The sequence below is a fragment of the Chrysochloris asiatica genome, unplaced genomic scaffold (assembly GCF_000296735.1).
Source record: "Chrysochloris asiatica unplaced genomic scaffold, ChrAsi1.0 scaffold00432, whole genome shotgun sequence".
NCBI classification, from domain to species: Eukaryota; Metazoa; Chordata; class Mammalia; order Afrosoricida; family Chrysochloridae; genus Chrysochloris; species Chrysochloris asiatica.
In genome coordinates, this window is record NW_006408950.1 from 1332747 (window position 1) to 1354991 (window position 22245).

The 22245-nt window shown below is 38.1% G+C and overlaps 1 protein-coding gene across 1 annotated transcript in view; it reads right to left on the reverse strand.

The window, feature by feature from the left end:
- The window catches only part of NEK5 (NIMA-related kinase 5), a 194645-nt gene that overhangs the window by 108743 nt on the left and 63657 nt on the right, over positions 1 to 22245 (reverse strand). Inside the window, exons 6-12 of the mRNA XM_006876943.1 lie at positions 22112 to 22198; positions 20417 to 20471; positions 16793 to 16993; positions 16638 to 16719; positions 15119 to 15252; positions 8609 to 8790; positions 3452 to 3518 (exon numbers count right to left, since the gene is read on the reverse strand). Of these exons, the coding sequence (XP_006877005.1) occupies positions 3452 to 3518; positions 8609 to 8790; positions 15119 to 15252; positions 16638 to 16719; positions 16793 to 16993; positions 20417 to 20471; positions 22112 to 22198 (808 nt within the window). The remainder of the gene's footprint in view (positions 1 to 3451; positions 3519 to 8608; positions 8791 to 15118; positions 15253 to 16637; positions 16720 to 16792; positions 16994 to 20416; positions 20472 to 22111; positions 22199 to 22245) is intronic.

Below are 22245 nucleotides of genomic sequence, written 5' to 3' on the forward strand. Positions count from 1 at the left end.
AAAAAAAAAAAAAAGATTTATAGTCTCTTTGGAAACCCTTTGTAGGGTCACTGTGAGTTGGAACCTACTCCACGACACACCACCACCACCACAGGACTACTAGCCCTCAGGAACCACAGCCTCTTCTATCTCGAGACCAGAAGAACTTGATCTCTCACTACTACTACTGACCCTTTTGATCAGGGATGGTCCTACATAGAATGGAAGAAAAATGTAAAATAAAACTCAAATTCCTGAAAAAAATGAACAGATTTACTGGACCAGTAGAGAGGAAGTTATGAGACTATCATCCTGAGATACTCTTTATATTGGAACTGAAGCCAATTCCGAAGGTCACCTTTCAGCCAGATGTCTAACTGACTCATAAAATAAACATCACCTGTGAGTACTATGCTTTTTAAGATAATCATCTGTATGAGACCAAATGGTCAATATTTACCCTAAAGCAAAGATGAGATGGTCAGGACATGGGGGCAGGGAAGCAAGATTAACGGAAACAGAAACTCGGAATGGAAATACCAAGAATGCTGACAAGCTGTGAAAATATGTAACCAATATCGCTGAACAGCAAGTATAGAAAGTGTCAAATGAGCACCTATTTTACTATGTAAACTTTAAATATCAAAACAATAAAATATTATTTTAAATATGTATTATAAAGCTAAAGTAACCAGAAGAGTGTGGCACTGGTATAATGACCGACATAGACACTAATGGAATTGAATTGAGAACGCAGAAATAAACATTTAGGCTTAACTGATGTTTGGCAAAAGTGTTGCATCCATCCAATGGAAAGAGAACTGCTTCAATAAATGGTGTTGGGACAACAGGAGCTCTACCTGCAAAAAATGAAGTTGAACCTGTACTCCATGCCACATATGAAAATTAACTCAAAATGGACCAAGGATCTAAATACAAGAACTAAAACCCTAACACATAAAACATGAGGCAGTGCTTTGGGATCTAGTTTTCACCAGTGGATTATTAACTATGATTCAGAAAACAAAATACACAAAACAGATTACATCCAAATTAAGAACTTTTGTGCATCAAAGGACTTTCCTACAAAAAAGTAAAGAGGCTATTACAGAATGTGAGAAAAAATATCTGGTAAGGGTTCACTATTCAGAATATATAAGGAATTTACACAATTCAACAAAAAAGACCAACAGCCCAACTTTAAAAATGGGCCAAGAACATTTCTATAAAGAAGACATTTCTATAGAGAAGATGCAAATGACAAACAAGCACATGAACATATGCTCAACATCATTGGTCAGTGCTGTTGTTAAGTGCCTTCGAGTCAGTTCCCACCCATAGTAACCCGGAATATAGTTTCTGAGGCTGTAAAAGCCTTATTACTTTCCTGCGGAGCAGCTGGTGGGGTCATTAGTCATTTGTTGCTGTTGTCAAATGCCATGGAGCTGTTTCCAATTCATAGTGAGCCTGTATATGGTTTCAGAGGAGAGGCTGGTGAATTTGAATTTCCAACCGTATGGCTAGTAGTTCAGTACTTATCCTACAATGTGACACACATTTAGGGAGGTATAAAATATGGTGCATTAAGAAAAGCTCTGGGCTGCTAACCACGCTAATTGTAAGGTCAGCAGTTCAAACCCACCAGCTGTCCTCAGAAAACCTATAGTCACTGAGTCAGAACCAACTCAATAGCACACAACAACAAATCAAAATCACAAAGAGATATCACTTCACATCCACTTGTTGTTGTTGTTAAATGCCATCGAGTCAATTATGACCAACAGCGACCCTGTATATGGTTTCCAAGGAGCATCTGGTGAACTTGAATCACCGACCTTGCAGTTCAAACAACTTTGCAGTCCAGTGCATTAACCCACAGCGCCACACCAAAACCAGAAAATGACAAGTGTTGTTGAGGGTATGGAAAAATCACAACACTTATCCATTGCTGGTGGATTGTAAAGTGGTGCAGCCACTGTGGATAACATTTTATTGGTCCCTGAAAAAGTTAAACACAGAATTACCACATGACCCAGCAATTCCATTCATAGTTGTTTAGTGGTATTGAGCTGGTTCCGACTCACAGCAACCTTGTACAGGGTTTCCGAGGCTTGTAAATCTTCATGGAGCAGAAAGTCCTTAGATCAGCTGGTGGGCTTCAAACCAGGACCTTGTGGTTAGCAGTGCTTATCTTACAGTGCTATGGTGATCCCCTCTCATAGTTACATACCCCCAAAGAATTGAAAGCAGATAGACATTCTTACACCATTGATCATCATGACATTATTACAATAGCGAAATGATGGAAATCCCCTAAGTGTCCACCAACAGATGAATGGATGCAGAAAATGTGCTGCATCCATACAAAGGAATGTTTCTCACCTGTAAGAGAGATGTAGTTTTGATATATGCTACAATATGGATAAACTTCTAAGACATTCTAAGTGAAACACATTAGCCATAAAAAGATCAATTCTGTATGATTCCGCTAATATGAAATATCTAGAACAGGAAATGCATAAAGACAATCAGTAATTACCAGGGGACAGAGGAAGAGGGGAATGGGAAATTACTACCTAGCCTAGGGGATACAAGGTTTCTGCTTGGGGTGATAACATTTTTTACTGGAAATGAATAGTGGTGATGGTTGAATCACATGGTGAATGTGATTAATGACACTTAAGACTGGTTGAAAGAAGAAACTTTTCAATAGGCAGCCTACCCTTAAGAACGGAGTCGTGGTGTAGCGTTGTGGGTTAATGCACCAGACTGCAAAGCCATTTGAAGTGCAAGGTCGGCGGTTCAAGCTTACCAGCTGCTCCTCAGAAACCCTATATAGGGTTGCTATGGGTCGGGATTGACCCGATGGCATTTAACAACAATCACAACCTTTAAGAACAAGGAGCTCTGGTAGCTTAGTGGTTACAAATCAGGCTGCTAACCTGTAGTCAGTAACTGCCAGCCATCCCGCAGAAGAAAGATGAGGCTTTTGGCTCCCATAAAGATTTACAACCTCCAAAACCCTAAACAGGGCCACTACGAGTTGGAACTAACTCCACATCATACCACCGCCCTTAAGAATACTGGCTTGAACTGTACCAGCCCACTTATAAATGGATTTCCCCCCTATTGCTATTGATGTAAACTAAAGTGTTACAAGTATTCATTTAAAACGCGGTGTGACACTAATCATCTCTGGTAGAGCACTTCGTCTCTCCAGTTAGGGAGAGATGGAAGAGTGAGCGGCTAGCAATTACTGGAGACACGAACTGCTCACACACAATGTTGTTCAAGGGTCAACTGTGTGTTTTACAACAATTAAAAAACAAAAACAAAAACAACCTAGGGGTAAGAAGAGAGTAATGTCTGACTTGTCTGGAATAAACTTTGTTTTAATGATCCATGAATATCTGTGAAGAGAAAAACTTTAAAAAAGCTACTGATTTCCTTCCACATTTGGTTTTTTACTTACCAATTGTTTTTCCACTTTCAACTTATATTGTTGAGCTTCAAATTTCCTCTGCAAGTATTCAGCAGACCTTATAAAACAAGAATGTTCAGCTTGAATAGAAATTTAAACTAGTTTTGGACCTTGGATTTTTAGCTTAGTAATTGTTGTTAAGTACCAGCGAGTCAATACTGACACACAGCAACCCTCAGCTTAGTAATGGGATTCACAATTCATTCATAGTTTTAAGTACCAAGCTTAAAAAGGAGTTTAAAGTTACAAAATATTCACATTGGAAAAGAAAATCTTTGGAATCAAAAGGAAAGGAGTTAAAGAGAAGAATAATAATGAAGGATACAAGATGGGAAGAAACAGGAAAATATTCTGCTTCAGCGATTTTTCTTCCAGGCAGGTACTAGTCCTTCTATGGTCTAAAATACATTGGAAAATATAACCCACATCCCAGACGTTCTCATGCTTTGAGCATCTATGCCCCGTCTTATTTAACTGAATGCTGCTTATCTGTTTTCTGCATTATGGAAGTACACTGGGCTCTCTGAAGCAGGATGGGATCCTACTTGTTTTCTTCTTCTAGCACATTGGTGCTTAATGAATCAATGAGTGGTCTCTCAAAAACACCCAAAAAATTGGTTAAGGTATTTTGTCTGCACAATTATGGTCAAACCATTTTCAGTTTTATATCTAGATTCTATCTATCTGTCTGTCTATCTTTTCATTTTTTATTGCAGCATTTCCTGCCAATAATGTCTGTAATTACTGAGGAGCACTGGACTGTGAACCACAAGGTAGGTGGTTTGAACCCACCAGCCGCTCTAAGAGAAAAAGGCTTTCTGCTCCTGCAAAAGATTTACAATCTCAGAACTGACTTGACAACACTAAACAACAACAACAAGTGAAAACGACCACACTTCAGATCATAGTAGAAACTACGTTACAAAGCTTTGAGCAATATCAGTAACTTCCATGGCCCCAGAGACAGAACTTTCATATAAAAAATCCCTCCTTTAGGATCATGATGAGCAGTCCCCGGTTCACAAATAGGCAACTGTAGTCAATTGCATAACTGCAATTTATAAGTTAGTTGTTTTAGAAACACTTTGAATGGCAAGTTAGTTGAGGTCTCTGAGCTTTAGTTCCTCAATTGTAAAATGGGCACAGTATCATTATCCTTCAGGGATAAGGACTGGAAGAGATTAGGTCTGTGAAGATATCTGGCTAGTGTCTGACACATAGAAAAGTACTTGGGTCAAATGAGACTAAGTGAAGAACTAAATTCTCCCAAAATCTAACTGCCACATGTAACAAATATCTCTATGAAAAAAACTATTGAGTCATCAGGAGCTGTCCAAAAGACATTCTCTCTCACTCTCACTACATCTCTGCATAGATTTCTCTGCTTCCAAGAAAGGATATTAAAGCTTGATTCTCATATCCTGAAATCAAGGCTCCAGCAGTAAGAAAGTGGGGTTGGAAGTTGGGGTGATGTTAGTTATAGACCAGTGGAGAAGGGTCATCCAAGGAGGATGAGAGTCCTGGATGAAGCATGATGGGGACTATGATGGGTAGCAGCATTCAGGGAAGAGAAGGCCCTTTCTAACATTTTATGTGAGGGTTGGAAGATAAAATCAGATATAATCAAACAGTCTGACCATTATATCTAGGTAAAGAGTGGAAGATACATTTCTCAGTGACTGAGAGATGGGTGAGGGAGTTTTGTTTATATGTAAATTATATGTCATTCACTAACTGAAACGTATGTGGACTGTGGAAAAGACCATCAATTGTCCATATGCAAGTTCAGGTTGAAGATGAAGAAAATTAAGACAAGTTCATGATAGCCAAAATCCGACCTAGAACATATACCACCTGAATTTAGAGAACAGATTTGATACATTAGACACTATTAACTGGAAACCAGAAAAGTTGTAGGATGACATCAAGAACATCATACAGGAAGAAAGCAAAAGGTAATTAAAAAGACAGGAGAGAAAGAAAAGATCAAAATGGATATTAGAAGAGACTCTGAAACTTGCTCTCCAGAACACAGATGCTACAGTGAATGGACGAAATGAGGAGGTAAAAATGCTGAACAGAAAATGTCAAAGGGCAGCTTGAGGAGACAAAGTCAAGTATTATAATGAAATTGACAAAGACCAGGAGTCACAAAAGGGAAGAACAGTCCCAGCATTTCTCAAGCTGAAATAACTAAAGACAAAAATTAAAACCTAGACATACAATACCGAAGAATTCTATAGGCAAAATATTGAATGATGCAGAAAGCATCAAAAGAAGATAGAAGGTATAAATGGACTCATGGTACCAGAAAGAAACGCTCAATGTTCAACCATTTCAAGAGATAGCATAAGATCAAGGTGCACTGAAGACACTGGCAAAGAACAAGTCTCCAAAAATTGATGGAATACTAACTGAACTATTTCAACAATCTGAGGCGGCACAGGAGGCACTCACTCATCTCTGCCAAGACAGTTGGAAGATTGCTACCTGGCCAACTGATTGGGAGAGATCCATATTTGTGCCCATTCCAAAGAGAGGTGACCCAACAGAATGCATACATCTTCGAAGAATATCATTAATATCACATGCAAGTAAAAGTTTGCTGAAGATAATTCAAAAATGGCTGCAACAGTGCATTTACAGAGAGATTCTTCTGAATCAAGCTGGATTCATAAGAGGATGTGAAACTAGGAATATAATTGCTGATGTCAGATGGCTCTTGGCTGGAAGCAAAAAATACCAGAAAGAGGTGCTTTACTGACTATGCAAAGGCTTTCGATTGTGTGGATCATGACAATCTATGGAGAACATTGTGAAGATGGGTATTCCAGAACACTTAATTGCGGTCATGAAGAGCCTGTACATACACCAAGAGGCAGTCATTCAAATAGAACAATGAATGGTTTAAAATCAGAAATGGTGCACACCAGGGCTATATTCTTTCACCATACTTATTCAATCTGTATGCTGAGGAAATAATCAGAGAAGCTGGATTATAGGAAGAAGAATGTGGCATCAGGATTGTAGGAAGAGTCATTAACAACCTGCAATATGCAGATGATAGAATCTTGCTTGCTGGAAGTGAAGAGGACTTAAAATACTTATTGATAAGATAAAGAACCACAGCCTCAAGTATGGATTGCACCTCAATGCAAAGAAAACAAAAAATCCTCACAACTTGACCAGTAAATAATATCATGATAAATAGAGAAAAGATTGAAGTTGTTCAAAGATTTCATTTTGCTTGGATCTACTACCAATCTCAGGGAAGCAGCAGTCAAGAAATAAAACAACGTATTGCATTAGGTTAAATCTGCACAAGATGTCTTTAAAGTGTTTAAGAGCAAAGATATCAGTTTGAGGACTAGGCCATGGTATTTTCAATGGTCTCATATGCATGTGAAATTTGGACAATGAATAGGGAAAACTGTAGGACAATTGATGCATTTGAGTTATGGTGTTGGAGAATAATATTAAAAGTATTATGGACTGCCATGAACAAACAAATCTATGCTGGAAGAAGTACAGCCAGAATACTCCTTAGACACCAGGATGGCGGGATTTTGTCACTCATACTACAGACATATTTTCAGGAGGTACCAATCCCTAGAGAAGAACATCATGTTTGGTAAAGTTGAGGGTTGGTGAAAAAGAGGAAGCCCTCCAATGAGATGGATCAACACAGTGGCAGCAGCAATGGGTACAAGAGTAACAATTGTGAGGTTGGCACAGGATCTGGTAGTGTTTTGTTCTGTTGTGCAGTGAGTTGAAGTTGACTTGATGGCATCTAAAAACAACAACATGTGGATACTATGATTTGAATTAATAGGCTACATAGCTTTTAATGATTATAAGGGTAATTTGGAGTCCTGGTGTGGTGCTGTGGGTTAATGCGACACACTGCAAAGCTGTTTGAACTGCAAGGTCAGCGGTTCAAGTTCACCAGCAGCTCCTCGGAAACCCTATACAGGGTCGCTATGGGTCAGAACTGACTCGATAGCACTTAACAACAACAAGGGTAATTTAACATGAATTATGAAGTTGTATAAAGCTGTAAGTAGAGACCAATATCTTTAAATTTAAAACTTCTGTGTTTCCCATATGCATTTCTGAGGAAATTATTCTTGTATTACTCTTGCTTATCTAAACTTCATTGGCTAGCTGATGATTCATCCTCACATAGTTTTTGTATTTTTTATGATCCATCTAAAACTTCAACAGTAAAGAGCGACAGTCATCAAGTTCCCAAACCTGAAAGAAGAAATTGTGATGGTAAAAACATTTTTATGAAATGACCTTCAGCTATAGGTCTTCAGGACTGTAGGTGAGTTGGTGTCAATTATTTTAAACTCAGGAACACTGACAGTGTGAGAAAAACAATTGACAATGCAACAGATATGCAGAAATTTTTTACGGAATAAACCTTTAGGAAACCTACCATAGGTGTAAGGAGCTTTGGTAGCCAAGTGGTTACGAATTGGGCTGCGAACCTCACAGTCAACAGTTTGAAACTACCAGCTGTTCTGCAGGAGAAAGATGAGGCTTTCTGCTCCCGTAAAGATTTACAGCCTCGGAAACCCTGTACAGGGTCGCTATGAATCGGAACCGACTCCAGGGCACATCACCACCACCACCATGGGAGCAGTTTAACTATATTTTCTAATACATCCATATTCTGAAAATTCCAAGAATATAAATGTTGAATAAAATATTATATTTAAAAATTTTAAATATCTCAAGTGATCATCTTATTTAAAAATGTAATTTTAATGATTAATATTAGTTATATTAATAAGCTATTTGGAAAATGAAACATATACAACTATTTTGATCATTTCCAGATAGTGGAATTTGTCAAGAAGAAGATAAAATATTAAAAATTCAAAACTCTGACTCTGTGTTCAAAGGTAAAAGTCTACATAAATCAGAAAATAAATTACAAGAGAGTTGATATGAAAAAGGACCAAGGCACTGTGAATAAAGTGTGTAAACTAAACAATATAGACATTCTTCCTGCATGATTTATTTTAAGAGAATTTAGAAGGATTTAGAATTTAGAGGACTTGGAAGGATTTCAGGATAAAAAGTGTTGGTATGTAAAGATATTTCCAGAGTACCGAAGTTTAATTTAGACCATGACATTACCGTTGGCCTGGCGATGGGCTGTGGCTTTCTTCCTGGTTATAGTTCCCAACTCTGGCATCTTTTTGAGGGGCGTGGTGATAAGTTGGTTCACAGGCTCTCTTTCTCAAAAAGTCAAGTTGAGCATAATAATAATCATAATGTCCACACACTGCAGCAAGTTTGGGTCTTTCTACCATTTTTACCTGAGGAAGATTTTTTAAAATACATAATATAAATCTATAATAACTAACAATTTGATAGAAACCATAGAAGAGTCCTGGTGTGGCGCTATGGGCTAATACGCTGTACTGCAAAGTCAGTTTGAACTGCAAAGTTGGTGGTTCAAGCTCACCAGCCACTCCTTGGAAACCCTCTACAGGGTTGTTATGGGTTGGTACCGACTCGATGGCACTCAACAACAACAACAATATAGTAAAACAAAGCATTGAAGGTATGTGTATTTTTGTTGTTTTTATTCTACATTTGTTTTCAGAGTAAAATGACTTTAGAGCCTATACGAGAACTTAAAATCAGAGAGAGGCACTTGGTTTGTGTAAATAAAGCCATCTGAAAGCAGAGCCTTAACTCCATTTTAAAGTCTTGAAATGAGTCTCAAATCCATGCTGAATTATAAAGCCTGCCTTTTCTAGCAGCAGTGCCTCTAACCTTGATGCTGACCCAACTATGTCCCCTAATGGAGATCTGGCTTTTTACAGGTGCAGAGCATCACACTGTGTTCCCAGATGAGTTCTGCACTATGGGTAAACAGACACAACAGGTGACAGCTTATACACAAAAAATCTTTACAATGGCCACCCAGAAACACACATTTTTTATATCAGGTTACCTGAAAAACCTGTTCTGCCTTTGTTCTGTAAACATCCCGTAATAAACTGAAGTCATACGCTTGTGATTATGTACCCTTAATCAATTATGTGTGGCACTGTATGATCAGCACTGGACTGCAAACCACATGGTTGGCAGTTCAAACCCACCAGGTGCTCCTGGGAAACCCTACACAGGGTTGTTATGAATTAGAACTGACTCAAAGGTACTGAAAACCAACAACCAATTATGTAAATCCCACATCAATGTTATCCACCTATCTCTGCTAAATCCCCACTTTCAGTATCCCGCCTTTGATGATTTTGTAACTTTTAGTTCCTACTCTAACTGTACACATTATACAGTTTTATAACTGTACAAAAATGTCCAGCTTTCTCACTGTCCAGCAGAGTACCCACTGTCACTCTAAATTTGGAGGACTTCCCCATCCAGGCCATCTGTGTTTTCCATTAAGACTCAGTTGCTTTTACTTCAAGCAGACTTCATAATGTTGCTCTACCACAAGCCCCCAAATCATAAAATCAAAAAAGGACCTTAGACATCTAAGTACTTAGATATATAATTATTTATGTACTCGTTTGTGCCTTCAAGTCGGTTCCAGCTCAAAGTGACCCCTTATAGAGTTTCCAAGGCTGTAAAATCTTTATGGGAACAGAAGCCTCATCTTTCTCCTGCAGAGTGACTGGTAGATTTGAACTGCTGACCTTGTGGTTAGCAGCCAACTCATAACTCACTATGCTACCAGGGCTCCTTTTAAGTACTGTACTGCTGTTGTTAAGTGCTGTCGAGTTTATAGGGTTTCAGAGGAGTGACTGTTGAGTTTGAACCTCCGACCTTACAATTCAAACTGACCTTGCGATCCCGTGCTTATCCTACAGCGCCACACTAGGACTCCTTTAAATACTGTTGTTGTTGTTGTTAAGTACTGTAGTACAGTAATTTTGGTAGTACAGTAGTTTAAGTATTGTTAATACAGTTGTTGTTGTTGTTATGTGCCGTCAAGTCAATTCAGACTGATAGCTACCCAGCATAGGATTTCTGAGGAGTGGCTGGTGAGGTTTGAACTGCCGAAGTAATATAGTCGCTTAAGTACTATAATACAGTAGTTTATTTGTTAAGGTGTGGGTGTGAACCATGCATAATTTAAGGATAGAATGTGAAGAAGATTTAGCTGTTGAGTATGTCTAGCCAACCCAAGATCTGAAAATAATTATTGTTTTCTATTTTCCATAAAAATATTTATTCCATAAAAAAACTTATGCATTGGATTGCAAAGTTGGTTTGAACCTCAAGGTCCATGGTTCAAGCTCACCAGCTGTTCCTTGGAAACCCTATACAGGGTCATTAGGGTCAGAACCGACTTGATGGCTCATAACAATAACAACACACTTCATGGGGACTCCTGGTGTGGTGCTGTAGGAGCAGCACTGGACTGCGAACCACAAGGTTGGCAGTTCAAACCCACTAGTTGCTCCTTGGAAACTCTGTACAAGGTTGCTATGAGTTGGAACTGACTCAATGGCACTTAACAACAACAACACACTTTACAGAGTCCTGCTGTGGCACTACAGGATAATGCAGGACCAAAGGGTCAGTTTGAACCACAAGATTGGTGGTTCAAACATACTAGTCACTCCTTGGAAACCCTATACAGGGTCGGTATGAGTCAGAAATAGCTCTAAGGAACTTAACAATAACAACAAGGAGTCCTGGGAATGTAGCGGAGTATGAGCTGAGCTGGTGAGCTGAGCTGCTAACCACAAAGTCAGTAGTTTGAGTCTACCAGCATTTCCATGGGAGAAAGATGAGGCTTTCTAACCCCATAAAAATTTACGATCTCGGAAACCCTATACAGGGCCACTATGAATCAGAACTGACTCAGTGGCACACAATCACCAATACCACCACACTTTATGGGAGAATACATGCTATTGTATACTTCACAAATTTGAAAATTTGCAACATTCTCAGTTCATGATAATTTGGCTAAGTGCAAAATGGCATCATGATTTGTAGAAAAGAAGATGGCAAGTCGTTCAGAGTCATTCTCCCAGAGAAAACACAAGGGAGGTGTAACGGTTAGAATTTTGTGTCAACTTGACTAGACCAGGATTTCCAGAGGTTTAACAGTTTAACAGTTGCGATGTGCTTATTCCAATGGTGGCAAAACCTAATATAGGCATAGTTAACTCTATAATGAGTTCCTATGAGCAGCCAGTCACTTGAAGGGATGCTTCCTTGGGAATGTGGCCTACTCCCAATATAATGGACATACTGAGAGGGACTCTCTTTCTCTCTCTCTTCCAATGGGGACCTGGGACTCTGAAATTGTAAGCCATATCTTTGATAATAAACTTCTCTGTATATATGTGCTTCACTGGTTTTGTTTCTCTAGAAAACCCAGTTTCAGACAGAAAGTCATTTAACAGTTGTGATAGGTATATTGACCTCCCAATCTATGATGGCTATGCTTCACCACCCTTCCAAACAGCAGAGGATAACAGAGACAAAAATCTGGCAGTAGTTAGAGACTAAAATTTATTAATGGTTACCAGAGAGCAGGGGAAATTTTGGAAACATATAGTGATAATGACTGAACAAAAAAATGATTAGTTCAATTGATGTCTGTGAACTGTACATGTAAAAAATGTTCTGGAAAATGTTTAATCTTTTCCACAGTATTTTTGCCACAATAAAAAAAAAAAAAAGAAAAGGAAAAAAAATAACCCAGTGTTTCAGTAAAGTTTGAGTAATCGCCTCTGAGCTAGAAGACAAGAATCAGACCAAAATTAAGTTATGAAAACCAGTCAAACTCTTGTTCTTACTAAATAGCAAAGAAAGCTCAATTGTCACATTAAATGTGACAATTCTGACAAAACTTCACAATTGATAATAAAAGAGAAAATGGTCAAACCGCTTCAAAGATACAGGAACTAGTACTTGTATGAACAGCCCAACAAATTGTTAAAACTCAAATTTCCTCACAAAGAAGTGGCAGGCCATCTACTTTGCTCTCATAATGAATATTCACATAGTCTTTGTTCACAGAATATTCTTTGTCACATGCTATGTAGCTCCTATTTTAGATTGAACATACGAAATGTCAGTTGTCTCTTTAACTTACTGAACATGGCACTTTCATACGGTGGTATTTGAATAGTAAAATAAATGTATAAACTTTGGTTTATTAATCTCAACATCAGTTACAATCTGTTTTTTAAAATCTTTTAAAGTGTGAAGTATTTTTCTAAATTTTACAATCTTACCTTTATGAGACTCATAAAGGAAGTAGCCAGTAATTACTTGTTGAAATATAGTTCAAAAAAGAGAAAAGTATTGGAAGGAAATAAATCATTTCTTTAGCAGTTCTTTAAAATCACAAGTGGTAATGGGAACATCAGAGGGGTTCCTGTGGGTAACCACCTATTTCATCCTCAATCTGAAAGGATTAAGAAAGATGTCAGCTTGCTCAACAGTGCTAACTTAATCCACCCTCGAGTAGTTTGTTGTTTTTTTCAACCCTTGTCAGTCTGCAACAGAAGGATCTGAGTCACAAGTTACTTTTCTCATTCCTTTCAAAAAGTAAAATTTTATTTTATTAAATGACGAGCAATTAATTCAACCAATAATTTTTACCACTATTTATAAACCAAAATATTTTCTGAAATATGTGTATATCAAATAAGCAGTGAAGATACTTTCAAGTGGTCCTCTAATCATGCCATGGACCTTCTTTAGAAATAGAATTCTTCAATGAAAGGATTTTTGTCATTTTATCATTTACATACTAGAAGCATCTCATTAGCATGAACTAAAAGATTCAGCATTCTGCTGAAATGGATTAAAACATCTAAATAAAATGAATAGTGATATTAATTATATAATTAAAATTCTCTGAATGATTATTGTTATTGTTATGTACCGTTGAGTCCGTTCTGACCCATAACAACCCTGTACAGTGTTTTCAAGGAGCAGCTAGTGCGCTTGAACTGCCGACCTTGCAGTTCAGATGCTTTGAAGTCTATCACATTAACCCACAGCGCCACACCAGGACTCCATAGGAGTACATAATACATGAGAATTTAGTACTGAGTGTCTTCTGCTACTGTACCACTTACTTGGCCTATACAGAAAAACCTTATTATTTAAAGAAACTGGAAAACTTTGTAAGGAGCCCTGGTGGTGCTTGGCTACTAGACAAAAGGTTGGCAGTTTAAACTTGCCCAGCAACACCATGGCAAAAAGGCCCAGTGACTAGTCCCCATTATAAGCGACAGCCTAGAAAGCCCTATGGGGCAGTTCTACTCTGTCACATGGGTCCAATGTGAGTCAGAATTGACTCAATGTCACCTAGCCATAACAACAGAAAACTTGGCTATAAAGAGAGAGAGAACAAGTGAGAAAAAAAGCTAACATAGTCAATGTTGCAGACCGTGTAAGACTAGTCAGAGGTTCGAGGCCCTCTAGGGCCGAGTGTAACAAATGAGGCCACTGGCAGTTAATGGAAAATTGCTTTCATATTAATATTCAGGTATATATATTAAATTAATACACTGGAGCCTTTGACAATCCACAGATAAATATGGTATTTTCCTAAAGCCAAGACTAAAGGTTGCAAGGTTAAGCCTTTCTCCAAAGGATTAACTAAAAATGTCTTAGCTACTTCACAGCTCTTTGTTCCATAGACAAAGAACCCATCCTCCCTAATCCTTTTCCAGGTGCAGCCCATTCACCTGGGCGTCTGGAGTCCTCCTGCAGACCTGGCTCAGGAAGCCAAAGCAGCAGGACTCCGCCCAAGCTTTTGTCCTTATCTCTCACCTTCCCCCAACTATGCTCAGGGGCTATAGATATGTTAATTGGGCCTGAGAATCCAAGTTGCTGGCCTGGGATTCGAACCAGTGAAATACTATGTAAAGTTACCTGAATGTCTGGAAAAGTACTGATGTTAGCTGTACCTTGCCTAAAGTCCCTCCCAGCTTGGTGTGAAGCTCCTCCCCTGAATAAAGCAGAGGCCTGGGCCTCCCCAGGTGGGCATTACTGGTTGGCAAGCATGGAGTAAAGATCAGTGCATTACTAGTTGGCAGGCATGGAGTAAAGATCAGTGCATTACAGGTTGGAAGGCATGCAGTAAAGATTGCAGGGCAGTGAGTTGCTGCCTGCAGAGGCCACGATGCCTATAGTCCCAAGCTTGCCTATCAGTGATGTATCCACCCTGGCTTTGGGGTGCCTCTTTGTCTCTCTCTTTCTGTGTATTCTTGATATATATGAATCGCCGTCAGGTATCCTCTCCTCGTGAACTGAACCCCAATGTCGAGGCGGTCCCCGACAAGTCAATACTAGCAAGATAATAAAATAACACTTTTAAAAATAACCTTTTTTATAAATGATTTTTCTATAAAACAAAATTAGCAGACTATAAATGAATGAGCATGTGCTGGTAGATCTGACAAATAGAAATCCACAAGAATCAAATCAGTTGCCGTATGGCAACCCCATGTGTGTCAGAGTAGAATGGTGCCCAATAGGGTTTCCAATAGCTGATAGCTGGAAGTAGATCACCAGGCCAGTCTTCCCAGACATTTTCCCAGAACGTTCAACTTTTCTGTTAGCAGGGAGCACAGTCATCATTTGCACCACTCAGGGACATGTGCTAAAGACTAAGAGGGTGGGTTTAGTACAACTTACAGATAAAGGCTTCTGGGATCCAGCTGGTGGTCTCCATTCATTTCTGTGTAACATGTCCTTCCTTTTTATTGGCACTGATATCCTGGGTCTTGGTGGGCATTTTTCCTGGAGTCTCACGTTCTGTACTTTAGCATCTTATTTAACCAAAATAAAACAACTTCAATTTTTAAAAACTTCCATACCTTCAATACTGATGCTGAGAAAGCATGAACATAGGCGATAATTTATGGCCCAGCATACCACACTGTATATATATGACATGGCTTTGGTCATTTATACACAGTGAGAGAATGGCTTATGGAAAATTACTATGCATTTTCTTGAATGGAGAAAATATCTTCCCAGTGTTACTTTACATATTTCTAGTATTATATACCACTACTTTTTTCACACAAAAAATTAGGAGTTAAGCTTAACATTTGCAGAAAAGATATGCATAGAATAGTGGTGCAACTAATTAAATGTAGTCGTCAGACTTCAAGTTAACGGGCTGCACCATTCACATTGCATTGTTGTTTTATGAGTAGGTCCTTTATTATGCTTGTGTTTGGCTCCATCAAAACGCTTTCTTGGTTTTCCATTTTTCCTATAATAGGAATGTAGACAATGCTCTTTCTCTCATCCTCTACTTATCTAATTTCTGAGCATGCTTGGTATACACTGATAGATAACAATACCAAATCAAATTAACATTACAAAAAGGCACATTCATTTTCCCACTATCACTTTCTTCAATTTTAGTTTTTCTATCACAATGGAGAGTATTTCCTCATCACTGGTTTCTTAGAATGATTTTTTATTCCTCCTGATCCTTAAGTCCAGTCATCACGTTATTGCTAAATCCTGCTTATCTTATTTGCACAACATTTTACTGATTTAGTATTTTCTCTTTCTTCCAGCAGCTGTCACCTGGCCCAAGAAAAAAATTCTTAACAGCTGATTCCTGACATGATCAGCAAACTGTTTTCTCTACTTACCATTACCAAAAAATATGAGCAGCCTTTGTGATGGCCACATGGCAACGGTTCTTACTGTTACCAGTTAGGTACAATATCCTGACGTCAACTCCACTGGGTACCCAACGATGCTTTGCAAGAGAATTCTTAATCACCAGTCATACTCTCCACTTATGAAAAACAAGCTCCTTCTCTAATTCCAAATCTGTCTGTTAAACTTCTCCAACTCTCTATCTTTTCCTTATATACAAAACCTAAATTTGGATTCTACCTCTCCAAGCACCTCTTTTGCTAACAAATGTGAAGCTTCATGAAGTTTTCCTGACTAATGAGAAGAGGGGGGATGACTCTTGCAGGTCACCCATGAACTAGATAGACAACTTTTCAAATTCACCCATTAGTTACCATTTGATAATTTTTCTCTTATTTACACTGCCCATAGTTTTTAAATGCCGATGTTCAATTAATTTGGTGGAATCTTTCCACTAATGTCATCAGCTATAACTCACTGTATGGATACATGCAATAGATGCTTTTATGTTACATAGATAAATCATTCTTACCCTGAATTGCCTTTCCAGCAAATCGTGACCCTGAAGATCTTGCTCTATGTATAAGTGTGTGATGGAATTCTTCCTGTATGACCTAAAATTGAAAACATGTGCCACTATTAAGTATAGATCTCTGTCAAAATCTATACAATCACTTCAAAACTCACCTCAGGAGACAAATATTTAGCAATAAGAGTCTCTAGAAAGGGCCTTTTCAAAATGGAATTAATAGATGGTCGATCTCGGGGAGATATTTTAAATAGCTGAGACATCAAGGACTGTAGATCCCGAGAAAACTTTGGAGATATTGGAGCAAAACGTGCTTGACAAATCTTCAGAACCAATTGGTGTAAGTTGCTACCCTCAAACTGAAAAGACAGGAACAAAAATACTAAATCAGAGAAAAATGATACTAGTAATTAAAGCAGCAAAATAGTATTTTTAAGCTTCTGTTAGAAGCACCTATATTTTAACTTATTTTATCAACTAATATTTCATAGTAAATATAGGCAGTTACTCAACAGTATGCCAAGGCTTTTCTAAGTTTTAATTTTTTATTGCCAAAGCAATAGCTGTTGTTATTGTTGTTAGGCGCCATCGAGTTGGTTCTGATTTATAGTGACGCTACATACGACAGAATGAAACACTGCTGGGTCCTGCGCCATGCTCACGACTGTTCTGTTTAAGCCATTGTTGTAGTCACATGTCAATCCATCTCTTTGAAAGTTGTCCTCCTTTTCGTGGACCCTCTACTGTACCAAACATGATATCCTTTTCCAGGGACTTATCTCTCCTGAAAACATGTCCAAAGTACATGAAACAAAGTCTGGACATCTTTGCTTTTAAGGAGCATTCTGGTTGTACTTCTTCCAAGACAGATTTGTTCGTTTTTCTGCCAGCCCAATGTGCTTTCAATATTCCTTGCAAACACCATAATTCAAATGCATTGATTCTTCTAAAGTCTTCCTTATTCATGGTTCAAGTTTTGCATGCATCTGAGGCATTTGAAAATATCATGGCTTGGGTCAGGACCACTTTAATTCTCCAAGTGAAATCTTTACTCTTCAACATTTTTTCTTGTTGTTAAGTGCCGTAGAGTTCGTTTCAACTCATAGTGACCTTGTATAGGGTTTCCAAGGAGCAACTGATGGCTTTGGACCATTGGTCTCACAGTTAGCAGCCCAATGCTCTTTCTACAGTGCCACACCAGTACTCTTTTGCAGTAGATTTGCCTATTGTATTGTGTCACTTAATCTCTTGACTGCTGCTTAAGTAGAAACTTGAGTGGGATAGAAAGGAGTATCAGGAAACATGATTACAGAAAGCTTGTAAGTCCATCTTTAACCTATAACTGTTTGGAATGCCTAAAAGCGGTTTTACAACTTGCCCAGTGAAATAGTCCTCTTGCGGAGCCTTTGAAGTGTATAGGACCTTAGGTGGACTCCTGAGTCCCATCCAGAACCTTCTGAGGTGGGACATTCCCATTAGAAAGGACAAACAGACCAGCCTGGAACAGCGAGAGTGACAGAAGATACATCTTCAAAGAAAGACCATCAAGAAAAACCCGAAACAAAAATGGCAGTATGATTGCCTACTACAAGAACAAGCAAGTCATTTGCCAGGAAGCTATTCAGGCAAGCAATCGGGTCCCTTCAGGACAAACCCCCTCCAAGAATGAAAATCAAAGGGAAGACATGAGCACACATGTAAACTCGCTGGCAACCACACTGGTCTACTGATGAGTGGAAGAGGGGAAAAGGCATCAATGAAGAAATAGACTGAGTTCAACCATGTTCCATAGACTCCCGTTGACCTGGAGATGAGAGAAAGAAGAGGAAGGGCTGGTTGGTCTGAAGTGTGGTGAGACCTGGGGACTCCTGAGCCCACGGACAAGGACATAGCCACAGAGGGCTATGTTTGTTTGTTTTGGGTGTGTGTGTGTGCACAAAAATACTCAGGAATATATAAGAGTGAAGCATCAGGCTAATATGAAGTGTGGGGAAATGCACAAAAACACCCAAACTTGCAGATGGTATCCATTTGACCTAGCCTCAATGGCTTGATAATCAGAACTCAACTAGAGGAAGATAAAAAAAAAAAAAAAAAAAAAAACCCGACAATTTTTGATAAAGGAAAACAGTGTACATTGCTGCAGTTTGATGAACTTGACCTATACTTATGGATGTAGTAGCTCAAAATACCAACTGAGAGGGAAGGAGTCTTCACATCAAGTATCAATCCTATCCCCTCTGTATACAGGATAGATAGGGATGGGCAACAAAGATGTTGTTGTTGTTAAGTGCCATTGAGTTGGCTCCAACCCATAGTGACCCTGTATAGGGTTTCCAAGGAGTGGCTGGTGAGCTTGAACTGCTGACCTTGCAGTTCAAATGGCTTTGCAGTCTGGTGCATTAACCCAAAACAAACAAACAAAAAAGCAGAGGTAATAGAAACAAATATTGTTGAATGATGATGCACGGAGGAGATTGTAATCATTGCAATGAAATGATGAATGTAAAACTGATGTTCTCCCATGTAAACTTGCACTCAGGTCACAACAAAAACTTGAAAAAAATATATAATACAAGAAACATTTCCTAAATCATTCTATGAGGTGTATTATCCAGTACCAATGTCAAAGACCTCACTAGAGAAAAACCTATAGAACACTATCCTTTATTGTTCAACAAAACAATAGCTTGTGCACATGCATATGGATTATGTGTATATATATATTCACAATTAATTTTTAATTCTAATCTTTTATTATGGTAATATAAATATAACAAAACATTTATCATGTCATTTCAACCATTTTTACATGTACAGTTCACTCACACTATTTGAACATTCTATTATTGTTTGGGTGAAAGTTTACAGAGAAAATGAATTTTCCACTGAACAATTTATAAGTATTTGTTTTGTGGTATTAGTTAAAACTCCCTCCATGTAACAGTTTCTTCCCACTACCTTCTTGGGTTCCATTTCCATTCACCCATCTTTCCTCCCATTCCTGTCTTTTGAACTTTGTTTTTGGGCAAATGTGGTCCTTTTGGTCTCATACGTTTGATTGTTCTGAGGAGCACATTCCTCATGGTTCACTTTACAGGCCTATCTATTATTTGGTTGAAAGGTGGGGCTTTAGTTCCAGGTTAGAAGGGTGTTTACAGGCCAGTCTAAGGGATTCCATCAGTCTTTATCAGGTCAGTTACCAAAATCAAACCAGACCAACTGCCATTGAGTCTTCTTTATGATTTAAAATTTTTGTTATACATTTTTCTCCCACTCTGTCCAGGACAGAGTGTTCTGATAGCAGCATGATTCTGAGTGTAGCAGTTGGTAGTGGCAACTGGGTACCATCTCATTCTGGTCGCAGGCTAGCGGAGGCTGTGGTTCATATGGTCCATTAGTTCTTTTGACTAATCGTTCCCTTGAATTTTTTTATTTTCTCTACTCTTCTTTATACTGGGTAGGAAGAGACCAATAGTTGTATCCCAGATGGTTACTTGTGAGCTTTTAAGACATCAACTGATGCTCACCAAAGTAGGATGTAGAGCATTGTCTTTATGGACTATGTTGTGCCACATACTTTATCAACATAGATGAAAAAATTTTGTGATATTGTTTGTACATCAGCCCATGTCAGTATGTATAGCTCTAGAATTCCTTTTCAATAGTTAGTCCAAATAATTGCTAATAGTGTAATAAAACCAAATCTTATTTTTTTCTTTCAGAAGTTCATTTCATTTATATGATCTTAATAATTCAAGATTAACAACTAGCAAACTTACTGGATGCTTAAGTGTGCAGAGCTCATATAAGACGCAGCCAAGAGACCAAATATCCCTGGAGAAGAAAAAAGATTAAATGCCAGTATCCATAAGTTGTAATAAAAAGCTTTTATCCTCACAGTGCTTTACAGTTAGGTAGCTTTACAATTTTATATAGGTTGGCTGGTTTTTACAACTAGTGTCAAATTCAAACTTATTCTCAATTCTTGTTTATTACTAAGATAAAAGGTAAACTTAAAAAAATTTGTAGTTACTCAGAAGCCTAGCAGAGAAAATATATACATACTTTGCCATACTTTGATAGATTAATATTTACTTCAACTTATTGTGCTCAAATAAAATGTATATATATCTAGAATTTTAAGCAATTTGGGAGGAGAAAGACAATTCAAACATGGATTTGTTTTGATTCAAAATATAAACTGTGATTAGCTTAGAAAGGTATATTCTATTTAAAGCTCTTGCAGAATCCAAATTATATTGTAATGAATTCATGTTTGATATTCAATAAACATTTTTAAAATGTACTTATATGACTCAAGCCTTGTTCTTCACAGACTTATTATTTAGATGTCCTGGTGTGGTGCTGTAGGATAAGCACTGGACTGGTAGTTGGCAGTTCAAATCCACCAGCCATTCCTTGGAAGCCCTATACAGGCTCACTATAAGTTGGAACTCAATTGCACATAACAATAACAACAATATGCAATTAAGTTAATAAGGAGTTATTTTAAAGAACAGAAAGCATAATTAAGTCTAAAAGATCAAGGAAAATATAATGAAAAGTCAAAATATCAATACAAGCAGGATTCAGTAAAGTGAAGCTAATGGCCTCACAGTTATCAATGCTTAGGTGTGCATGAGAGAGAAAGAGAGGAAACCTATACTAAAGGTTTAGAAACAATGGAAGGTGATTACAGAAGAGGCAAGGAGCAACCTCCAACTGTGTATCACATATTTTAGTTCTAGAAACTCGCTGCCCATTTCCTACCACACAGAATGTTTGCTCTGTTTTCCATGGACCCCAAAGTCCTGCATTCTCAGAGAATCGTCTATAGTCAGGGTAGTGAATTCATAGGCCACTAACTGGAGCTGAATCTAAATATAACTTTTATCAACCCATGGAGTAACTGGGTGGTAGAAATAGTTAACACATGACTGCTAACTAAAAGACTAGTGGGTAAAGTGCACTTAGAAGAAAGGTCTCCTGATGGACTTCCAAAAAACCAGCCACTGAAAACCCTTTGAAGCATAATTCTACTCTGACACACATGGTGTCAACTCCATCCATTGAGTGGTGAGGGGAACCAGAAAATGGTTTACTGATGTAAAGAGGGCAGCGGACAAGCTGATTATTGACAAGATCTTCCAATTTTCAGAAGCATCATATCTGCATGTTTTTTTTTAACTTTCAATATTTAAATGTTGATTTACATTTTTAAAAAGCGGCACTGAACAACAAAACAATGTTGTTTAAATGAAGATAAATATTTGTTTACTAAAGCCAATAGCTCCAGGACACACTGAAGTGGTCAGAGACTCTCACTGTGATCCTATCTCAGACAGGAAGAAAATGAAATCACAAAAGTATCACATGGAAGAGAGGAGGAATTAGAATTTCCGCTTCTACATCTTTAATTAAATATCACCCATTAGATTTTCCTGGCATCTTCATACCAATAGTCATCGACTTACGTTTTATTGTTGTAGGGTTTATTCTGACAGATCTCTGGGGACAGATAATAAGGCGTTCCAACACAAGTTCGAGCAAGTTCCATAGAACTAATAAAATATATTAAATCATAAAGTAATATAAATATGGACAAGTA